The following is a 24,147-nucleotide window of genomic DNA, read 5'->3' as shown; positions in this document are numbered from 1 at the left end:
CTGTGCACTGCTTTGTTTCGCTGCTACTGCATGTCGGGAGGAGGCCTAAGGCTTTCATAAGTCTGAGAACAATCTTCAGAATGTTGATGAAAACTGTCAGTACTATGAATATACTGTCAATACTATATGAATGAGTTACAAAAATTATGATTCTTTAATCCATCAAATGGATGTATAATGTTTTATAATAGATCATTTTGCAATTCAATATGCTCAGGAACTTAATAATACTGAGCATCAAGATCCAGTGAAATTTAATAATACTGAAGAAGGGAAATGTTCAACAAACAAGACTGAAGTTAAAAATTGTACAATCCCTCTTAGGGTTCCAGAAATGTGATTATGTGCTCTTCTGAGAGAAGTTTCATATATGTGTATATGCATACACAAATTGCAGGAAAATATGAAATAGATTCTCAAATTACAGGACTATCTCGTTAAAAGATTTTAACAACTTCACAAAACAAAACAAGATTTAGGGTTTTTGTGGCAGTCTTCTTAGATGTAATTCTATACAGTTTGGTAGACAGATACCACACTTTAGAGGAACTTGCTGCTTCCACCTTCAGGAAGGAAGAAAGGAACTCTTCTACTATGAAGACTGTCACAAGAAGGTCTAGGCTCCATGGAGCTAGTTACTTATGGTTTAAGTTTTTTAAATTTTCTTAAACTTTGAATTTTTATATACCTATTACCATATCTGATGGGTGTAAATGTGTCTTTTTTACAACTGTGAACTGAAGAAAAAATGCATATGAATACACCTTCACCCATAACATAGGGAAAGGTAAAGTGGCCCCCATGCTTAACTAATTAAGCACTATGCCATGAAGGCATACGGGGAAGTGGATATTCAGATCAACATTTTCTTCACCTCAACACTAGCTGCAGGTGAGTGGTCAGCTTCATGCACTGGCTGCTTTACCCCGGGACCCATTGGATATGAGGCTGGGTGAGCCCCAGAGCCAGTCTGAGCAACATGGAGAACAGAAAATTCTTGACACTACCATCCCACTCAGTATTTATTATTATTATTATTATTATTATTGAGGGGGTGGGTTTCCCCATGCACTGTGACCAATTGTTGGTCTATTGTGCATCCCCCTGTAATTATTCTACCAGTCACCATGCCCTTCCAGTACTGGTGCTCACTATCAGCCCCATTCTCCCAGCGAGGTCGGCCACCCCTCTGTCAGTGATCCCCGATACTTCCCCATCTACCAGAGGAATCTGAAACTACTTGAGCGGGAAACTTTTGCCTAATTTTGCTCAGAGGTCTCCTAGAGACATGAGGATCTTTTACATGCCATAAATCTATGACATGGGACACATGGCTTAAAGTCCCTCCCGGAGGACTTGTTCCCTGAATTTTTCCGCCCTTAAAAATTCCACGACCTCCGCCGGGTTTGAACCCACATACCTTGAGTCATGAGGTGGGAACGTTACCCCTAGACTACAGAGGCCGCTATCCCACCCCGTAACACAGGAGCCAATGGAAACATAAGGTTCACATTATGGAATTTCAAGGTAAAATTTGTTACATTTTAAGTGTATTTCTGGAGCTCTGACTGGAATAGCAACTGTAACATAACTGCATACATCATTAACAATTTTACGATTGCCAACTTCCCTTCATTGATATCATTTAAAAGCACTGTATAAAGATCGTATGAATTCAGCTTGTGACACTTGACATTCTGACAGTAGTGACTATGATGAATATGCTCTTTCAGGATGTGCCACTGTGTAGTGTAGTAAATACTTACCAATATCTCAGAGCAACTGGCTGCAATCCTCTTACAACACTGGTAAATACCTGTAAGACTACATGGCATCATATTCCAGAAGACATAAATATTAAGAAATTACACTTGCACTTAAAATATTACAATCAAATTAGAGAAATTATTTTGTGTTATTAATACCAAACATCTGCTGGAGACAGGCCACTCCATCTTTATACAGAGTGTCTAGGTAAGACGTGTGTGACAACAGGAAGGGGATGTTAAAATGATATCAAGGACTCCTCTGTTTCACTCTTCCCACTATTTCAGGTTCCAGAAGTCTGTATTGTGACAAAAGAAACCAATTTTCATCTTCACCCACCCAGATACACCATTTTCTCCTACATAGAATAATTTTTAAGCGTACCTTGTCGATGCTTGAAAGAGTCGAATCATAACACCGACTGTTGATCGGTTTTCACTTTTACACTTCCATTTAAAATATAAGTTCAAAATCCAGCTTTTGTTGAAGAATGGCTGGCCCAGCAGGTGAAATTTCAGTTCAGGGATACAGCAGTGAATGTTGTAACTATAAACAACATAAAAGGGGTGGCACCTCTATGCCTTCCGCTAGTAGCATGTAGTAAAATGACAATATTGAACTGTGAATGGAGACAGGTCCAGATTACAGTGTTGTCAACTCATGGACGGAGGAAACATAATGGGCTTTTGCTAATGGAAGTGTTTAAGTGATCTGATGAGGCCAGTGGCTCAGCCCTGGATGACTGTCACAACAAAGTCGATACTGGCTACCTCCAATATCCTACAATCTATCCGTTCCATTCACTCCTGCCTGATGCTGTCTTTCAACACACATCACAGCAAAGACATCTGCTACCAGCTATTATATAGGGTGTTCATTTGTACATGTACAGGGTTTCATTCCAGTTTACCCTGAATGTTTCCTATCTTTTCCATTGCTGCATGCTGTTTCACTGTGCACCCAGAGTTAACAAGTTTTCATGCTATTTCAATAACTCTGAGCTGAAAATATTTATATACATTTGTGCTTCATACAGAGCTTACAAAAATATCTTTGCCCTCGATTCATGGCACCTCCTGAGCAGGTTATTGCACTATGTTTATGTACTTCACCACTTGCTACAATGGAACAGGATATGTTTGCATAAGTCAGAACTCCGGGGTACCTTGGAGATAATGCTATCATAAACGGAAAGTCCTTGGAAGTACTGCAGTCTGCATCTATTTGGTCTCAACTAAATAGAAGCAAACTGTGAAAGTAAACTGTTGCTGATGAACTCAGCTGCACAAATTAAACAGCTCGGGCCACATCCTACAGAGACGATAGTTTTGGTTATGTTTAGGCCATTTTAGTGATTAATTTATGTGTCTAAATACAATGTTCACTTTTCCCTTCAAAAACCTCCAAAAATATTGACTGTATGACAATTTATGCCTATTTTCAGGTGTAACTACTAATTAGTTACCCAACAGAACTGAACATGCATGAAGAAATGCACTGTACACTTTTAGGAGGTATGTCTAGAAAATTAAGTAATAGCAGGTTGGAGAAAACTGCATAATGAGGGGCCTGATAACTGTACTCTTTGCCAAGTATAATTAGAATGATCAAGTCAAGGAGGATGAGATGGGCAGGGCATGTAACATGCATGGGGAGAAGAAGAAAGCATACAGGATTTTTGTGGGAAAGCCAGAAGGAAAGAGACCACCAGGAAGACTTGGATGTTGGTGGGAGAATAATAGTGTTAAGACAGATCTCAGAGAGATAGGATGGTCTGGTGTGATCTGGTTCAGGACAGGAACCAGTGGATGGCTCTTGTGAACAAGGTAATGAGCCTTTGGATTCCATAAAATGTTGGAAAATTCTTAACAGATGCGCAAGTGGCGGCTTCTTGAGAAGGGCTGAGCTCCATGGAGTTGTCTCAAAAAAGAAAAAAGCTGCACACTGTCTTCAGAAAAATATAGAAACTGACTCAGCCAAACGCTCGGGTTATGCTAGGACACCACAAGATTATAGGATGGTTCTCAATTCGGTATAATTTCTGTGTAGGCTAAGAGAAGGACAAGCCATGCAGCATATTTTACAGCCAGCACTTCTCATGCGCAGAAGTGTCTTCTGTTGTTCAGGTTTTACGAAAAAGCTTTTGATAATTCTTTCATAGCTTGTAGCACTAGTAACAAGGTTAAACAGGCAATAATCGAATATGTTTTTATTGTAAATAATCAGAACTTGTCTTTATTTTTCTCAAGATTGCACTGCCATGTTGATTTTTGTGGCAATTTTCAAATAATTTGTTAAAAGACTATTTAGGCCTGTATAATATTGTCACTGTAAATTTAATTTCTTGCACATGAAGTACCAGTTACTGTTAGGAGCTACCAGTTATTTGTGGCAGACTTTCATCTCCCATAAGGCTGTGGGATGTCTTAAAACATTCATGAGCATTCTGCAATATTTAATCTTTGACTTTTAAACTGCTAGGCCTCTGGGTATGGTTTTACATGAGCAACTCTTTCATCAGTTGGAGCCGTGTGCCATCAAGTGTCTGAACATCATGCACGTACTAACTGAGGGGACAACATACACTGACAAGCAACAACATGACGGGTGGACATGGGTTTTCATTCGGCTTTCTTCGTCCCGCGAGCTCTCCAGGCGGCTATCAAGTTCCGTGCAAAGTACAACGAGAACAGGTGAACTTGAACAGCCAACAAGATGAACGCATACCACAGCAGACCATAAGGATAACCCTAAAATAAGGAGAGTAATACGATATTAATGTGATCATAATTTCATAGGCTCTTTATCATATTCAAACAAATCTAGGTTTGGAGGGATAATTACAGTATCCTAAACTTGGACTTATATGAATTTTATGTTAATGCATTTTAATATGGATCTCTCTTTAATGAAAACCAAAAGTAATGAAATTATTTGTGTAAAAAAGAGAGAGGGACTTCTGAGTGGCATATAAAGTTAAAACAATTACAAGACATGTTTTCAAATGAACATTATGGCCAGAGAAACCAAACAAGTAACAACAATTTTCAGCTATGAGATTCTGAGCAATATGACACTCCTGGGAATGGAACCGTTGTGTGAGTTTGGGGGATACAGATATTCCAACATATCTTTTGTAACTGTAAATTATTTGTACTTCTTTTGGCTTATTTTGGACTTCACCCATCATCTGGTACGTAAAAGACAAAAGACCACGATGTTTCGGAGACTGGATCTGTCTCCGAAACGTCGTGGTCTTGTCTTTTACATACCAGATGATGGGTGAAGTCCAAAATAAGCCAAAAGTACAGTATACACCATCGTCGGAATCCTTTCAAGTCTATCTGTAAATTATTTATCTGATAGCAACCTGCATTTTATAACCTCTGATATTTAAATTTTTTTTTTTTTTCTATTCTGGTGCCTAAGCTCTATCGTTGTTGGATCTCACAGCCATGGCACAGTATGTGATGTTTCAGTATGCCCTGTTACACCCGTCCCCACACGCTTTACTTCCACGCGGTGTATGCCTTGACTAAATTCAGCGAAATGAGTCTTATATCCCAGGGGTACACGGGTGTTAGCTTGCTTACGTCGTTTTTTTTTTTTGGATGCGGGCTCGATCAGTTAACCCCCTAGCACAGGTTCCACATGAACACCCTCACTCCCTGGCTTCTCCTCCCTCACTCCCCGGCTCCCACTCACTAACTGACTCCTTACCCCCGCTGCTGCTTCCAGAAACCACGTTCTTAGCCATCTCGAACTTTCCACTGGGAGGGCTTCATGACCAAATGCACGGACCCCTTCCGGTCTTCACACCTTCTCGAACGTTCTCGAAGCTTTGATCCACAGGTCCTCCACCCCCACAGGCACGGATGAAAGAAGGTATACCTACTCCCCCTTGAATGCAATGGACTCACCAACCTCCCTTCTGTCCCTCGCAACAAAAGGCCAGTTCAGAGGACCATGATCCCTCCGGGGCATCTCATTTCTACAGCTAAACTTAACTGTTACTTACAAACAAATAAGACTTTCCGTGAAGGACGCGTACGGTTACACTGTTTAAATCTGGCTGCCATTGCTGTCACAACAGCAGATCTACATCTGGATAATAGAAGCTAATTTATCTGACATTCAGAACTCTAGGAAATTTGTTGAAACTGGCTACAGTTACTGTAAAAATTCATCCCCACTGAGGATGGGACTCATCAGCCTTAACAAAATGATCATATCAGAAACTTACCTGCCAGATCAAGATGTTGTCTGTTTCCCCTTCATGTAGGTACTCCCAAGTGTCCCTGAAATAGTATACTGCAGCATAAAACAGGGGGCCAAACCCAAATATTATGATTCCACTCATGTATCGCTGCATGGTTCTGATCCGGTTCTTCCGTACTGCCGAGAGTCCGAAGAATGAGAGCAGAAGGCTAATGCACCAGGCATACTCCCACCATAATGGCTAAAAACAAGCAATACACTTTGTCGTACTGAAAACTTAGTACAAGACTTCTGGTTGATACAAAGAGGAACCAGCAGTAACTACGGAGGGGTGCGTTACGCATTATTTTGTCTCTGTCTATACAGATGCCACATCTCAACGTGGTAAAGCTATGGTTAATTCAGCACCATGCCTTTAACACTTTGCAGACCGGTGATTTAAATATTTAAATCACCCTGGGGACCAGCGTTTTTAAACCTACTACCCTAACTTGTGCACTGTTCACTTTTAAAATTAATATAAAATCTCCTAATTAATTTTATGAACTAAAATTTTTGGAGAAGACTTACGAGAGCTCCTAGAAGTGCTTCAGAGTGTGATATTTCTGGAAACATTCCCCTCTGTGAAGGGCCATGACACAGAACTTGCAGACGTAGGAAGTCTTGCTTCACTTCTTGTGCACAGGGCACACACGGCACTGCCTAGAAGGATACTTCCCCATCGATTGTTCGCTCATCACAATTTTCATGAGGGTATGTTTCCGCATATCACCCGAGTTGCCCAGGGGGGTCCATATGAGGCCTCCGTGGGTGGGAGTAGATGGTCCCGGTCATACTACATCTGTGTCTGACGCAGGTTCCGCCGCCACCGTGAGATCTGTAGCCCAGGCTTTTGCCACATTCATGAGAAATGCCTTGTATTTCAAAGTTGAATTTTCATTTAGCTCTTTGAAAACCAAAAATGAATTGAAAAGGGCACACTTTATAAGCCACAAGGCAACTTTCTTTGTCCATTTTACTGTTTTCCTAGGAAGGGAATAATAGGCCAAGTATTGGTCGGCTCTATCAACTCCCTTCATGAACATATTGTACTGAGAAATACAAAGAGGCTTCTTCTTCACTTGCCCGCGTCGTCTTTGAACATTGACCATGCTCGAATTGTGAATAGTGGAAATCATATTCACAACGCGAGTATGCCTCCAGGACTGAAGAAGAATGTCCGCCTTCCTCCTGAATGTGGTGTCACCACGTTTCAGGGATTTACATTCCTCTTTCAGATCTGGAGGAAGGCCTCTGTTCACCCTAATTGTACCACAAATACGTACTTCCCTTGCAGTTGCCACACTGTTATAAAAATTATCTTGATAAACGTGATAATTTTGATCCATATAGGGATCCAAAATGGAAACAACAGTTTCTTGCAATTTCTTGCCTTCACCGGCATAAATTTCTAAATTTCCAATATAGCCTGAAGTGCTTTCCGTGACTACACAAAGAAGTAGGCCATACTTCGTGAGTTTCCCAGGATTATACGTTCGAAANAGGGTATGTTTCCGCATATCACCCGAGTTGCCCAGGGGGGTCCATATGAGGCCTCCGTGGGTGGGAGTAGATGGTCCCGGTCATACTACATCTGTGTCTGACGCAGGTTCCGCCGCCACCGTGAGATCTGTAGCCCAGGCTTTTGCCACATTCATGAGAAATGCCTTGTATTTCAAAGTTGAATTTTCATTTAGCTCTTTGAAAACCAAAAANATCAGTGGACCAATAGTCTTTCAAATTATCCCTCTTTGTAAACCCCATTAGAATGATTATTGCCAAAAATTTTTTCATTTCTGCTGAAGTGACATCCACCCACTTCAACACCTTATAGGTACTGTCGTACACCTCACGGTGTTGGAGATTGTATCTGTTGGTCTCCTGACACAACATGTCAAAGAAACTATCTCCAAAAAACAGTTCAGCTACTTCAGACACTTGTGTAGGGTCTGATGGCATTTGTCTCACCCCTGGATCACCAGTACACTTTCCCAAAGTGGGTGTTTTGTCCACTTTACCCCATGTGGCTGTCCCCGCATTGCTAGCACTCGCACTTTGATCCGAGCTCTCACTGTCACTTTCACTTTCTCTTCTGGTCACAATATTTTGGGGGCCCCTGTCACTGCCACTGACACTGCCCTCGCTATCAGAAGACGAAGCAGTTGGCAAGTCAGATAACTCATCGGAGATCAATTCACAGATTTTCTTCTTCTCCGAGAGCTCGTGCGGCCTTCAACTGCTTTCGTCTCTGAGCCATGTTGACACTGAGAATATCTTGCCTCACACATAGAAGCTTCGACTTGAACAAAGGGACTTTTCTTTAGAGTGAGAGGGGAATAGAGAGTGGTCACGTTGCTGACTCGGAAAACAAACATTCCGAAGGTCAGCTACGCAGTGCTTTTACAGACACGTGGCCACCAAAGCGAGGAATAGTGTGTTGCAACATAACGTGTCCTAAAAGCCTAAATCTAGGCGACCGGTCTGCCACATTCAAAACCCAAACGCTTAGGCCTAGGCATCCGGTCCGCGAAGTGTTAAGATACAGGTGACATGAGGTACCACTTGACACATCCTTAACCTCGGCACTATGGTTAAGGAGCCAATTCTGGTTCCTGCATCTATTTAGTGTTCAAACAATATGATAAATAGTAGAGCTTGGCTTCAGAGCCGTGTTGCTGCTCTTCCTGACTATCCCTTCCTCCATGCTGGTTACACTTTCTAAGCTACACAATTGCCTCATCTGGCATTACTGTCCCTTTTGAATATTTTCGTCTGGAGCCCAGACCAACTGCACTAACCACAGATGGAAATGGAGCTCAGCCTCACATTCTGGTTGCTTTATCTACGGCTAAATAGCCCCCACTACCTACTGGAGAGGAGGCAAGGTGGGCCCCTGGAATTGAACCTTGACTCCCCCTGATAATCCAGCCCAAGCTTCACTAGGCTGACAAATATCCTGGCTCTGTGTATATTCGTCCACACATTTCACCTTAAAAACAAATTACAAAATTAGTGTTAAATGTGATGGGGCCTTATATTAAATGTTGTCAAAATACATTTATTCATCAATGGAAATTATTAAATGTTTAAAAAACAGCTCATCATAAAGAGAACATAAGGTACAATAATATAAAATACATATATCGGGGACCAGTAATGTGTGTCTAAAAGATTTTTGCGGATGATGCACACTGCATAAATAGTAAGGGAAGAAAGATGACTCACTAGTGATCAGTTCTATTGACAATGCAATACTTATCTATTATCATTTTGAAATTCCCTGTGCCCTCTCAGTTACTGTGTAAGTTTGTCAAGAAGTGAGTGAGTAATGGTAAGATCCTTCAAGTGTGCAGTAAGGGAAAACACTGTCAGGAAATGACATACAGATAAAAAAAAAAAAAGTAATGTCAGTCCTCAATATCTTGTTTGTAATTGGGAATATAAGGAGTATCTTCTTATCAAATATGCATGTAAATATTGGTGTGCTAATCAAACAAGCATGCAAAATGAGACAGTAATCACAGGGAATAACACATTTGCATCCTGTTACATTCATGAACGCTAACAGAATTCAAACCTAGTTCTATTAATAAATTAATCAAAACTGTATATGTACTGATGATATACCTCTGGAATTTGCAATTCTTCTATTTCTAGTATAAATATATCCAGACGATCAAGAATATCGGCAGACAGCTTAGCCAGCATCGCAAAAAACAGAAGGTAGTGGAAAAAAATGCAATACTTTAGTCGAGACTTGTTCAGGGCACTGAAACACAAGATACCAAAAGCATGTCACAAGTGATATTTAAAATTATATACCCCATTAAAAACATGGATATTTTTGGGCCGTGGGCTATAAAAGGAATCTGACTATCACATTTCGGCTTCGTATGCTAGAATGCATCTACTTGAAATATTGAACAGTCCTATCAGAAAGTGACTGATTTTCCGAAGTGAAATTTTAACTGAACATTATTGGGCACAACTTGATAAACCTCTTACCTGATTTGATATTGAGCAGCTACCCTTTGCCGGTGAGCAAAATCTGTCCCATCGGTACCAAGGGCGATAGGACCGCCTTTAGATGCCATAATTTTCTTGTGCCTGTGGGCTGTTAGGCGAAGTTATTGGGAATGGATGTACTCGTATTTCACGCAACCATAGCTCTAGTACAGGTTACTGGGACGAGATCACCGAATCCTTAATGTACATATTGTTTGTCCTGTGAGCTTTTCTTTCATCGTAATTGATACGAACAACGTGTCAATTATCAAATAGGCGGTGTATTACACGGATCAAATTCATATTGGTATTACGTAGCTTGTTGGTGCTGCTCCTGCAGGACAACTTGTGAACTCTGTAAGATACAGTTGGGTGGTTCTTGATATTTTAGTCTATTGTGCAAGGACATGATATGGCGTAAAATTACTGTTTCTTTATTTATTTTCAAAATATGCATTGCGAAAGATTTGCAAGAAAGTTTCAAGACTGTGATATTCATCTGACTTCGTGAGTGTTATTGATTCCTTGTACCTAATCCTTAGGACAATAATCCTCTGTCTAGGGCCGCATCATTTCTTGCGTGATTGCCAACTTGCCCACAGTAAGAAGTTTGACATTTGGTCATACGTTACGAAATTGTAAACACCTGCACAAAAGCTTGTGTGATCTCTTGAATCAAATTTGTCTTATTCAATGTTTAATCGATGCTTTGCATTATAATTGCCACAATATGAGTATGCCAGTGGAAATTGCATAAACATTGCGTATACAACCCAAGGCTGAAGATGAACTCAGCAGTAAATGAAACAAATCACAACATAACGAAACCGCATTCTGGTGTATATTTACATTCGTCATGTACCTTTATTTCTTATTACAATATACATTTAAAGTGAATATTTTTGATTGCGATAAAATTGGTTCCGAACTTCATGTAAAACAACAAAAATGCTTAACACTAGCCACCGTGCCACAGGCCAGCTTTTTCAAACGAGTGAAGAAATGACTCGGCCGCTTGACGACTGGGAAAGCTGTAGCCTTCCGCGCGGAGATTTTAATTTCGGAAAGTAGTTCCCTGCTTCCTCAGTGTCGAAGTATACTTTGTTATTACGCTTACACTTACTGATTGGATTACAGTATCACGTGTGATAGTGAAGTGCGTGTATGTGTATGTAGGAAAAATGTATTCATTACTACGTGGTGGACGCGATTTTTGTTGTTATTGTTGCGGATGGATATATAAACTTTTTTCTCCTAACCTCCTTTCGCGCTATTGAAGTAGATATGCGAAATAATGGTGTCTGATGGAAGGTGGCTGTTTTATTTTGAACTTTTATCGCAAATTGAAGCAAGTTTTTTGAAACATATGTGGTCAAGCAAGTGATGGAAAGATTATGGTTTACGGTGGACTGGCTCTCGAAGAGTTTCGGGATAACGTAAGGAAGAGCTGGATGTGTTTGCAGCGGCGGGGTGTTGGCAGCGAGGAAGGTTCTGCCTAACATGGCTGCAACGCAAGCTGAAAGCCAACAAAATGAGGTGAATCGTGAACAAGTGCAGCAAGATCAGCCTCCAGATTTAAGTAATACGGTATTACAAAATGGAACAGAAAAGAATGGTGGACGAGGAATAGTTGGATCTGATAGTATAGTTAATACAAAAACAAAGTCGCCCGGTCAAAACAGCCTCACCGTAGAGATGAGTCAATATCGACAAGAGTCTGGTGCAGGGCCTCCTATTCATAATAGCTCGGGAAATAGTGATCAAAACGCGAATAACAGTGGTGTGGATAGCAGTAAACTGAATTCTGATGCAAAATCTTTTATGCAAAATTCAGAACAAAGTGCGGGAAGTGAACAAAATTATGGAAAAGGGTCAGACGGACAAAACATGCAAGGATTTGGCTTAGGATTCTCCGCTAGGGGGAACTATCATCCTGACCAGCACGGTGCTGTAAATCCAGTGCAGAATAGTGCAGATAGCAGTTTGCATCAAAATCATCCTTTTAGTCAGTTTAGCCCCCAAACAATGAGGCATGGATTTCCGAGTTCCAAACCCATGCCAGGAAGTCCTATGGTTCCACCAAGGCCTCCTAGTGCTGGACCCAATATGAATGCACCAAGTAGTGGTTTTTCATCCCATACTCAACCCCCAAGGTTATTTTCAGGACAAAGCATTTCTCAACCAACAGGACCCACCCCTACATTAAACCAGTTACTGCAATCCTCTAATCCAGCTCATCGGTACCAAAACAGCTATGGGGAATATGGTATGCAGAAATCGGGTGATCAAGGAACAGGGAATATGCCATATAATCAGTCTTGGACCCCACAAAGGCCATTGGCTTCCTACAGCCCACAACAAGTTGCTACTGGATACAGAAATCAACCTCCCGTAAGTTATGGTAGATTTTAAACATGTTTCATAGATTAAGCGGCTCTGAAGGAAGGTGTGTAGCTGCAGCTGAGTTCACACCTGTAATTTGTTGTGTATTGAAATTGTGCAGTCCTGTCATGAAAAGTATCCACCGAAATAATATACGGTATATGCACAGTTATATGTCTAAAGCATGTTTTGCTATGGGTTACACAGTTGTGTGCTAAATTACAAATCCATTTGCCTACAATTTTAGCTTCTACAGTTATTTCTTCTCGTTCTATAGTTCACATTTGACGGACTGCAGGCCCAAACTGATTGAAAGAACATGACATTAAAGGGAAAATTGTAGTTGCTTTGTGTTGTGATACAACATAAACTTCATTGCAATTTAATGCATATCATTAGCTTAAATCTTATTGTTCTGGATCATGTAAACAGTTTGGCAATAGTAAATGACAGGTACAGACATATCTAAATGAAAGTAGAACACAAATCATGAATGGAGTAAAGAATTGCCATGGGCTGGTTTTTGACTAGATTTTGAGGCTATAATGGAAAAATTAATGTACCATAGCGAATATTGTTATCCAGAATGTAACATCACATGGTCCAGTAGTTGCTGCCAATTTGGAGGAATGCACTGCCTCCATATTCAGGGCTGAAGAGTAAGCCACCCAAGGAGCTTGCCCCCATGGTGGGTTTCTTGCATGGCTTACTCTTCAGCATATTCCTCAGTAACACCAGGAGAGTTCTATTGGACTACATGGTGTCATATCTGATAAGATAGTACTCTTCTAGTGACTTTTTTGAGAACCTCAAAGGTAAAGCTATCCCTTTAACAAGCCGTAGAGGCGCATACGTTTGTGAGATGTTGAGGCTGTCACATTTCTGTGACACTCAAGTCACAGATGGTGGTGAGGTTGTCAGCCTTACGCACTGGCAGCTCTTTACCCCTACGAAGATCCCTGGTGCTCCTTTCTGTTAGAGGTTGAGTCGACACAATGGCTGTAATGCAGTTGGAAGGGTTAGGTCAATTGAAAAGTCCAGTGACCTGATGGAAATTGAACCCCCTGACATCTGATGACAATTTGAGCTTCTCACAGTTGTGGTTTTGGAGGGTTCTGTCTTCCACAATATAACACTATTGCAAATTGGCTCTCATTGTAGAGGAGCATGTTGCTGCCATCTGCATGGGTGAAAAAGTAAACTGAAACCAGCATGAAACATGCAGCAAGCTTTGCTCCTATGAAACACTAGTCAGCTTTCAGTGGTTATATCCCATCAAATAAGTTCTTCTCAAATGAGGTTTCCGAGGTCAGTGTCAGTTACGCTGAGAGGCAGAATGAAAAGCAAGGATATATGAGACCATCTATACACAGAAAATGTAGTAGAAGAAATTAAGTTGTTACTTAAGAAAATAGAGTGAGTCGTAGGAAGAATGACCCCCTGAACATTTACCATGGCAAGCATACTGTTACAACCATGCAGGAAGATGTGACCTAGGACAATCTAGGAAGAGATGGAAGAAAAGTTCAGTTAACCTAGCAGCAGGACTTCAGCATAATTTGCACTGTAGTAGAACGTGAAGAACATTTACTTTAAAATTGTAATTACAGTGTTAATACTCAGTAGGAGTAAGAACTAAAGGTTTGTGACAGTGGTATATTAATACATTTGTGCTTCTGGACATTACCCATCGTCCTGTTTTTATTTAAAACGTACAGCATTTCGGAGACTGGATTCTGTCTCTGTCTTCAGTTGGAACCCCGGTGTGTTTTAAATGAAAATGGAATAGTGGATAATATTTAGAAACACAATAATTGTACTGTAGAGTGCCAGAACACTTGCCAGAAGTCAAGCTGGTGGGCATGTGGTAATGTAAATCTCTCAGTTAACCTTCCCCTTAACTTATTCATTATATTTCTTGTGAAACCTTGTTAAATTCAAACAGTTCAGTATGAAAGAATTTTATTAATGATTTTCATCATCTTAGAAATTTAAATTACTATGTATTCAGTTTTATGAACCTTCTTGTCTGTGTTTTTGTCAAAGTTCTTTTAAATCTGTCAAGTTAGACTTGTCCAACATAGGTTGTTGTTGGGAACAAGAAACTGGTAGACATTTTATGCATTTTAATAAATTAGTTTCATATATAGCAGTGTTATTGGACAAGTACCATCAAAATTTTTCAAATTTTTTGTTACTGTCCAAGAGCAGTACAAATTTCACTGTTTGCAAAAGTTTGTTGATTCTAGTTCACTTATTTTTTATTTATGGCCGCTCGTCATAGAATTTTTTCAAAATTTACGTGGATTTTTAAGACATGAAATTGGATATGTAATTCTCTCTTAATGTTAACAAAATAGTTGAATCATAACTATTGTCACTTAGCTAAGAAGGCTGTTAATTACATATACCAGTCATACAACAGATTGGTAAGTGTTATTTGTTTAAAATTATGATGCCTAGATGGGAGTTTCTTGGCAGGGATTGTTGAAGTAACTAAGATATCTCAGTTGTTATTACATCCCTGGCATATACATGAGAGTAAGCATACTGTGTCTTAACATATAGAAACACTAAAAATACTTGTATGTGCTAAATTAGGCATAAAGGCATTTCAGTAATTTTCTTCAGATTCTTCTAGTAAGGTCAGGATGAGTCGGGTACCATCAGAAAATGTTAGGTTATGTGTGTACTGGCTCACAGAAGACAATCAGAAATATTTTGAGAAATGTGTAGGAGCAAACATGAATGGATGTGTGAGGGCGGAGTAAACTGTCAGGATTATGGACACTTAAAGAACTGCAAGGATTTTTGTTTGCTCTGTTGGCAGCACGTGCCATTTCTTGCTTTGAATGTGTTGGCATATCTTTCCAGCAAGAGAGACCTGGAGTAACATATGAAGAACACATTGTTTTGGAGACATTTCTTTAGAATTGTGCTTAACTTCAGAATAACTTCTACTCCTTAGAGTATATTTCCCAAGTTTCTGAATTAGAGGATGAGGATGGAAATCGTTTTGTTCCTTGCGCCAGCTCAAAATATCCAGGTATTTGTGTCAGTGTATGTCGTAGATGCAGATGAGGATGAGTCTGCCAGTGTGAAAGCAGTCACTGCTATTGAAGTGACGCGCAAGTGTTCGGAGACAACCAATGGATGTGATTTGAGGTCTCATTCTCAGCCTCTTCTCTTTAATTACATGAGTAAACTTTAATTTCTGAATTTGAATATTATTCATTGTTTAAAGTATTGTGGTATTAACAAGGAAATTAGCCACATCTTGGGTAAAGGACTGGTACTTCTTGCATGTCATATATAATTTTTTCTGACAGTGTTGTTCAGTGAGTGAGAGCCACACATGTTTGAATGATGTGTTGGTCACAGAATTTGTGATACTCCCATAACCTGCTGATGTTCAGAACATTGATTATCCTTGTATGTGATCATTTTTATCAAAATTGTGTCAGTTGGGCACGTTATTTGTAGAATTATATGATACATTAATATTTTTACTGATGGATCATGTTCTGTAATTAAAACATGAGGTAACCCTCACAGTCCAATCCTGAATATACTGTTTCAAGTTTATTATTTTTGTCTTCTTGCTGATGCAGAATGCACACATGTTACATGTGTTTTTTGAACATTAGAATTTTCACACCACTTTGGGATATGGAAATTGGCGGCAAACTGTTCATTCCGCCAAATTGTGGGAATAATAGAAAAGAGCGTTGTGGTTCATAGGCTGGGTCATAGCTCAGGTGGAGTTAGGCACTGGCTACTCACCACAGACGTTTGGGTGATCTCGTGAGGTTTGTGGTGGATGAAGTTATATGGAACAGGTTTTTGTTTCAAATTTCTTTGGTGTTCTCCTGCAAATCATCATTCCACTGCTGCTACACAGTCAACACAGCCTACCGAGGTGCGAGATCTGAGATAGGTTACAATTTTACCCAAAATGACCAGAGGAGTTTTCTTTATGTGGTGCTTCTAAATGGTTGAACAGTTTCTTGTGCTTCTATATGAGAATAAAAATTGTTGGGATCTTTTGAAGGTTTGTGACAGTGGTTGTTATATTATGCAGAGGTCATCTTGGACATTGCTAATTGTCTGTGATGTATTTGATATACACAGTATACCCAGTCTGCTTCCCTTGTAAGGTGGGGGGGGAATCCAACTCAGTTGGTTTTAAAAGGTTGTGTATGTCAAATATGCCCTAGAAAATAAACAGTGGGGGACATTCATATATATTTTTAGGAATTGTGGGCGAATAAATTATGAGGTAGATTCTAAAGTGTTCTGAGAATGCTGTACGTGTGACACTTGGGATTGCTAAGTTTTTGAATGTTGTTCAGTATTCCAGAACTAAAACACAGTGTTTCGGAAACACACCTGTTTCTGCATTCTGGTCAAGTGAATGAGGTTAGCTTTTTCTAACAGACAAAACAGAGTAGGTGTCTTCCATCCGTCACTGGAGGACAGAAACAGATCTATTTCCTGAAACGTGTTCTTAGTTTCAAGAATGCTGGATGATGAAGAAAGTCCAAAATCCCAGTAATCCTGAAGAAATCATGAAGTCTTACCAAGTTGTTCATGGGTAGAGAACATTCATATGATTTTTGTTTGTATGATCTGTGTTGCCTAGCATGGTACAGCATCATGTCGTGTACAAAATTAAGTCAGATGTGATTGACCATTGCCTGCACACTGCCAAGTTGTCAGTTTGAAGCTGACAGAGGAGTGTGGCACAAATGAAAAACCATAAGCATGTGGCCCATTTCATTGCAAATCCTTGATATGGCATTACAAATATTTTGTCTGTTGTAGACATACAGATAGAAACATGGTCATTGACTGTTTTTAGTATTTTTTTCTTCAACTCAGTGACTTCTCTTTTGTGCCTGTTTTGAAGTTTTAATTTGTTGGAAGAACTCACAAGTGAACAGAATATCATTGACATTGATGAATGATATGAGTATATCAGTTTTGAAGGGATTGCAGTGAGTGTATATGTGTTATTATAACACACTTTTATCCAAGTATGCACAGCTTGCACGTTGGCTGTAGCCAGCAATATCTTGTGGTTCAGCATCCTCTGAAGGTTTGAAAAAGGAAGAAACAGAAGCATCTTTAAGATGTCTAGAATATGGTGCAGCTGATGGCTATGAGTGTTGGTATATAAATTGAAAAGTGAACTGCGTCGGAATGTTATGGTTCTGGGCAGTGAAACATGCTTACATATGTGATAATGGTATGGTTTACAGCATCAGTTTGTTAATTATTTGTAAAATATTGTAGTTGGTATAACGACTGGCAATGGGCTGGAGAACCTAAGGATCGGAGTTTTTGAGTCTTGGTAGGGGCAAAAATTTTCTCTTATCCATGTCGTCCAGACCTGTTCTGGGGCCCACACAGCCTCTGATGCTGTGTTAGGTCAGTCATATGAAGTTAAACTTTTATATATGTTAGGTGAATTTTAATAACATGTTCAAACCTGGAAGGAATTTCTTATAATTCCCCCAGCTGTGCACACATTTTGCTGTAGAGCAGAATTCTTGCAGACATTTCTGACACAACCTGCAGTGTCATTATTTCATATAGATGCTTCCTGACTTGTTGAAATTGGCTGGCGACTGTGCTGGCGATGGGTTGCAATACAAAGGAGATGCTGCAGTAGTATATATATATATAAGTACGGTGAGACAAGACAGATGACAGAAATGTACTTTGATTAAATTTGGACATGGTCTGGCACCTGTATGTGAAGTCTGTCTTCAGGACATGTCAACAACAGAACTTGTTCTTCAGAGGCAAGGGAGAATATAGAATGATTCACCAAATCGGCATTGGAATATGTTGGACTTCTGTGTGAATGGTCTCTGGTTTGTAACTAACAAGAACTAGAGTGGATTTTTTTCAGTATTGATCAATTTTATAAATATGGAAGTATGACACTTCTGGCATGGTTCATAGCTCATTTTGAGCTGTAGGTTCTTCTGCGCATAGTCCTCAGTGGCCTTCCAGAGGGAATAGCAAAGTCTGTCTCGCAAAATGTTCCTTCGGCAGTATTGAAGCTTGCAAAGGCCACAGAGGTGGAGTAGATCTTACCTGGAGGCTTCATCCTCAACAGTGGATGTGATCAACCAATTTATTTCTTACAGATGTGCCAATATTGGACACATGTAAGAAATTGGTGGGGTTGATGACAGTTTTATGTTATGTGGTATTCTGTTGTTTTATGAGAGTAGGTTTTACATATTCTCTTTTGTTTGTTTGTTTTTAATATTTTACAGTGGAGTTTAAAAGTTCTGATGTGACCTAAGGTTCAGTTTCCTTCTCTGCTTTTAGAGCTGTTTCCTTTTATATATTTTTCTATATGGAGAGAGAGAGATTGGGAGGAACAGGGCATACAGTGAAGAGATGAAAATGTGTATAAAACTTTAGTCAGAAAATTCTGAAAGGAGAAGACCAATGTAGAGACGTCAGTGTAGATGGGATGATAATATAAAATGGATTTGTGAGAAGTAGGGTGTAGGTTGGATTCGTCTGTACAAATATATTTTTGGGCATACATTCATGGGCCTGTTTTTATTTAAAAACAGTGTTTCAGAGACTGGATTCTGTTTCCGTCTTCAGGTAAAATGTACACAGTTGGGCCCAATCTTTGGAGATGAGGACTAGATCTGTCGGTTGGGCCTGACTGAGTAGGTTTTGCTTGAAGATGAAGACAGCAACTAGTCACTGAAACGTGTTTTTAAATGTAAACAGGCCTGTTTTCTTGATAAAAAGAGGACAGTGGATAATGTACAGAAATATAATATGTGTATTGATGTACCGTCATCACGAACTTTTAGATCTGGATTCCTGATGGGCCCTTCCAAACATTGTAATGAAACTCAGGTCTCTGTAAAAGGTGGGGATTTATTGAGTAGCTGGGTAATTATTATGTTCTCAAGGACTCTCGTGCATGGAAATGGTCACTGTTCAGTGTCTTTTCAGTAATGGAAGAAAATATCCAAACATTAGTTCTAATGGCCGTGCCTTCAACTATGCATTCACATATAACACCTTTGTTATAATATAACTGGTACTAAAGTTAAAGTGTATGATCCATAGTTCTGCAGGGGAGCTGTATGGAATAGGAAAAGGGGAACCTTCACAAATGATCAGCAGTTTATGAATGACTGCTTCAAGCTAAAAAATGCTAATTGTATTCCACCTAATTAAAAAGAATTGTGTGAAAGGTTAAAGCGAATGCAAACAAAGGGCAGTGACATTTGAATATGTTGAAGGACATATTGAATGTGATATGTTCCATAAATGGAATGCAGTCTGAATAGTTCAGTGCACCTAGAAGTGTTATGTCACAAGTACAGGGTGCTCATAAAGTCACATCACCACAGTTGCTGTTGGCAACATTGGCTCAAGCAGTTACACTTTTGACCTGTATGCAGAAGGTGCCCAGTTCGGATCCTAGTAATAATGCTGAATATCCTGACTGATTTTTCTCAGTCACTCCAGCCTGAATCTAGGATAATATCTTAAATTAGGCCTTGGCTTCTTCCTTCCACACTGTTTCCAGTTTATTATTCAGTGTGAAGTGTGTACTTTCTTTTAAATAGACTACTCTAGGAGAAGGTTTGAAAAGTATTCTTTGATAATTTGCGAGTATTATTTTTCAGGTAATCACTCATTTTGATCTTAGATCATATAGAATTTTTTGTTGTTTTCTATGAATTGCCATTGCAATAGATTGGAAATATTTTGGACTTGTTTAAACTGTTTGAACTTGCTGGAGGGCGTGTCCTGAGGTTGCTGATGGATGGTATGGATGGTGTCTGCAGATGTATTGAATAAGCAGCTGCAGATAGTTGACATGGGGTAGTCATGCAGCTTGGCGGGGTTGGGCATGGGGCTGACTTAAGCATAATTCTGCATATTGTGAACTGTTACAGAGGGATGGAACCATGTGGACATTTGTAAAATGGACATAAGAATTCTTGAAGGGTCAGCAGTGGGCTGTTGTGAACACAGCAATGAACCTTCAGGTTCCATAAAATGTAGGAAATTTCTTTAATTGCTCCACACACGTAAATATCATAATTACGTAATTTAATGCTAAAATAACCAGAAAAGTAATTGTTCCCTGATTGTTAGGTTGACAGATCTAGCCTGTGCTTTGAGCACCGCATTTGTTTCTGAGTGTTGCTGCGGGTTGCTCTCTGCAGAGCCCGTGAGTTAGAGATGGTGAAACCCATACTTCAAGAGAAATCTGCCCAAAGCAGCTTATGTGTTGAATATAATTTTGCCCTGGTTTGCAGACTTCTGTGTTGTTATGACAAGAACAAGAAGGGACAAAATTAAAAATGAAATTGTTATAGATGAAGTTTGAATGTAATATTTATTAATTTTAGAAGAGAAATTACTTGTGTGGTTTGGCCATGTAAGTAGAACACGTACAGCAAGGATAGTTCGAGAGGGGCAATAGAATTGAGATTTCAAGGAAAGAATGATCCAAAATAAGAGGGTTTAACCATGTGCTGAGAAACATGAAAAAGTGAAGAAAGGGCTGGAATGAAATTGAAAAGGAAAGATTGTGGGAAGAAAGTGAAAAAGTCTGTCAGTCAGCTCATATAAAATTAAAACAGTGGCATTCATAGAAGCAGAAGAAGATACCAGAGTTTGGTGAAAGGCTGTGGGCTTGGTGATGGTTTTTTTTGGGGGGGGGATAGCCTAGGACCGCTTGAGAAGTTTTTGCGTGTATAGGAGGATGTTACAAAGTGTCTTATGTAAAGAAGATGATAATGTGCGTTTACTTGATTCGTCTTGAGTGGGGCTATGGTTCAGTGGAAGGCTTTTGTGAATATGGTAATGAACCTTCAGGTGTGATAAAGGTGAGAGAAATTTTATAATAACAAGACAGCTCGTTTACCCAGAGATATGTTTTATAAATTTTTACAATTATGTACTTTTATTATGATATTAATCGTTAGTCGAGGTTATTTCTGAGACTTTGTGTCCCACCCAGTTGACCAAGAAGTCAGAGCTGTTTATAAACACTGGTCTGAAGGGCATGTTATGTTGGTATGTTGGGTAGACGTAGTCATGCGTTTTCTCAGATATGTTTCATCATTGAAAGTGTTTCACAGATCAGATAAATTTGACATGTAAAATACACACTGCAAGTTAGTGGGCAGATATCATTTTGGTCCATAATGCCACCTACTTGAATATCATTAACATATTTGTCACACAAACAACAACAAAAAACTCCGTGGCTTGAGTCCGAAGGCGAACTATACCGACTGAGCGACTGCCGCTTGTCGGCGAAGTTGGTGCCAACTTTATCGGATAGAAAGTGTCGCGTGGTCAGCGCAACAAATTCCCCCAGCCGTTAATCTCGGTTTTCTAGACCGTAGCCGCTATTTCCTTGAGATAGCTCCTCAATTATCCTCACGAGGCTGAGTGGACCCAGTTCCAGACCCACTATGCAGAAAATCTGGTAGCACCGGGAATCGAACCCGGACCTCTGGATCTGTAGTCAGGAACTCAGACCACTAGATCAAAGAGGCGGTCACACACTATAATAAAATTCTAAAATGCCGTAGATTTACCCATACTTCTGCGTGAGAGTGAATGCTTCGCAATGAAACCGAAGCGCAAATGCAGAATTACAGCTGTTGAAATCAATGACAGACACTGCGTAAGCCGCCGAAGAAATGATGACATGTTAAGAGATACGAAACCAACCTCAAGGACTCATATTTGACATTTTGAAATATAAAATAGTGTGGATTCAACTTGCTGAAAGAATGCAAAGAGAAAGACAAGAACTATTTCAAGCCGCATGGGGCAAGAAACCGGGACACAACTGGACAGTGGGGTTGAGGATGACAAAGACAGTAACTTATCAGACTTCAGAAATGGGTTCATGGTAGCAGATAATTTTTATGAGCTTTAGTTCAGTAGGTTAATTTGTTTGTTTGTATTGGTTGAATTACAGTTATTGAATGATGTCTGAATCATTTTATTTAGTACGAAAGGGTGGTCGGTGCATCTGCCATCTGTGAGCCGATTGTCTATATAATGTGGGAGCCTCGACGTCTCATAACTATATATGCCTTCACGGCCTGTTGTAGGGATAACTTTACCACATGGTGTGTGTTTTTATGAAATTCAAGGCGAAAAAGTTAAATGCAAAGAATGTATTTGATAAATGCATGATCGCTTTCTTGCTGTGGAATTGAATTTGGTTCGTATGTTTGTTGATTGTCCAGTCATGGTTTTCTTTGAGGGGGGGGCAAAGCAAACTTCTGTGCTTCATTTACTCCGAATATACTGTTGTTATTGGAGACTTACACATACAAATGTCTGCTGTAAGGGCTGAATTAAGCATTCAAAAGATTGTGGTAACTGTATAGTACCACCTGCCTTTTCGCTAACAAAAAAAAATAAAACTGCATTCCCCAATGTGGCAAGTACATATTACGTAATATTGTGAGAAGTAGGGGCAAATATTGACCGTTATTTCTCCCAGCCACTCTGCCCTTAAAAATGACAGTTTTCATGGGCCAGTATTCTTTACGCAGTTCTCTTTACTCTGCGACTTCTCTCGTGCCTGTAGTCTCGTCCTCCCTCGCGCTGTAGTAAGTAAGTAAAGCTATCCCTGTAACAGGCCGTGAGACGTTGAGGGTCCCACATTATCTAGACAATCGGCTCAAAGATGGCGGTAAGGTTGTCAGCCTTACACGTCGGCCGCGCTTTGTGTGTGTGTGTGTGTGTGTGTATATGTGTATATGTATAGTCAGTAGGTTCCTCTGAAATGTTGGCAAGAATGTACCAGACTACGCGACATCACATCTCAACAGAAAGTGATCTTGGTTGCCACTGAGATAATCTTATCATGCATAGAGATTATTTCAATAATATCATTAAGTGGTTAATTAGTTTGTAATCGAAACGCAGTGTTTTCTGTGAGGCAGCATCTGAATGATTGTTATGCAGATCACGTTTTTAGGATTCGAACCTTATTTCTACTGGCTGTACGTTTTGTTTCAAACGTTACTATATTTAAACATAATTTAAGAAAAAGCGAAATGCCTAAAGCCTCCTCTACATTATACGAGTACAGGTTAGCAAATGGGTTGAAAAAGTGGTTTTGAAACTAGTTTCTGCAAGCAGGGCTAATTGAGATTTATTGGCATGCTTTGTTCTTGTCAGATTGTTGAGTTAATAAGATTACTGGATGACTAGATTAAATTATGAAGTTGTAATTAAGTTGGATAGCAACTCTTGACTCTTAAGGCCCAAGAGACGAGATTAGAAATAGAAAATGAAGTTGCATTATATTCCATGTTATGTTGATCGGCGGATTTGTGAAGTGCTGTCGCGTTTTGCTGAATGAAATTAAATTTATGGGTGTTCCAAATTCCGCGAAGCGAAGAGAATACAGGCGAGTACTATCAGCAACCATTTGAAGTTTGATGTACCGCAGTTTATAGCGTCCGTGTTTGTTTGCGGGGTGGGCAAATTGCCTGTAATCCCACCTGCACATAAATGTCAGTGTGGATAGGATATCAGTAATTACGTGCCAGGTACATGTGACATTTTGACATCTGCAGGACCAGAATCTTGATGTATGTTTTAGTCATATTGAAAATAATCGCACCAATAAACAAAGTAGATAACTGAAAACACGTGACATTTGTGACCCTTTTGAATTACTCATATATATGTCTT

The 24,147-nt window shown here is 39.7% G+C and overlaps 2 protein-coding genes across 12 annotated transcripts in view; one reads left to right on the top strand and one right to left on the bottom strand.

Moving 5' to 3' along the window:
* Nucleotides 1–4,205: 4,205 nt before the first annotated feature.
* LOC111862946 (protein jagunal) lies at nucleotides 4,206–10,220 on the bottom strand. The gene is made up of 4 exons (XM_023848829.2): nucleotides 10,030–10,220; nucleotides 9,652–9,793; nucleotides 6,011–6,226; nucleotides 4,206–4,517 (listed from the first exon to the last, which is right to left on the bottom strand). Exons 1-4 carry the CDS (start codon nucleotides 10,116–10,118, stop codon nucleotides 4,389–4,391), a joined length of 576 nt encoding a protein of 191 aa, XP_023704597.1. The 5' UTR covers nucleotides 10,119–10,220; the 3' UTR covers nucleotides 4,206–4,388.
* Nucleotides 10,221–10,395: 175 nt separating this feature from the next.
* The window catches only part of LOC111862945 (trithorax group protein osa), a 278,921-nt gene continuing 265,169 nt past the window's right edge, over nucleotides 10,396–24,147 (top strand). For all 11 annotated transcript variants that reach the window (XM_023848824.2, XM_023848822.2, XM_023848820.2 and 8 more), the window contains exon 1: nucleotides 10,396–12,420. In XM_023848824.2, the coding sequence (XP_023704592.1) occupies nucleotides 11,530–12,420 (891 nt within the window). In that variant the 5' untranslated portion in view covers nucleotides 10,396–11,529. The remainder of the gene's footprint in view (nucleotides 12,421–24,147) is intronic.

This window comes from Cryptotermes secundus, unplaced genomic scaffold (assembly GCF_002891405.2).
Source record: "Cryptotermes secundus unplaced genomic scaffold, Csec_1.0 scaffold763, whole genome shotgun sequence".
NCBI lineage: Eukaryota > Metazoa > Arthropoda > Insecta > Blattodea > Kalotermitidae > Cryptotermes > Cryptotermes secundus.
This window is presented reverse-complemented; position numbering and strand designations above follow the sequence as displayed.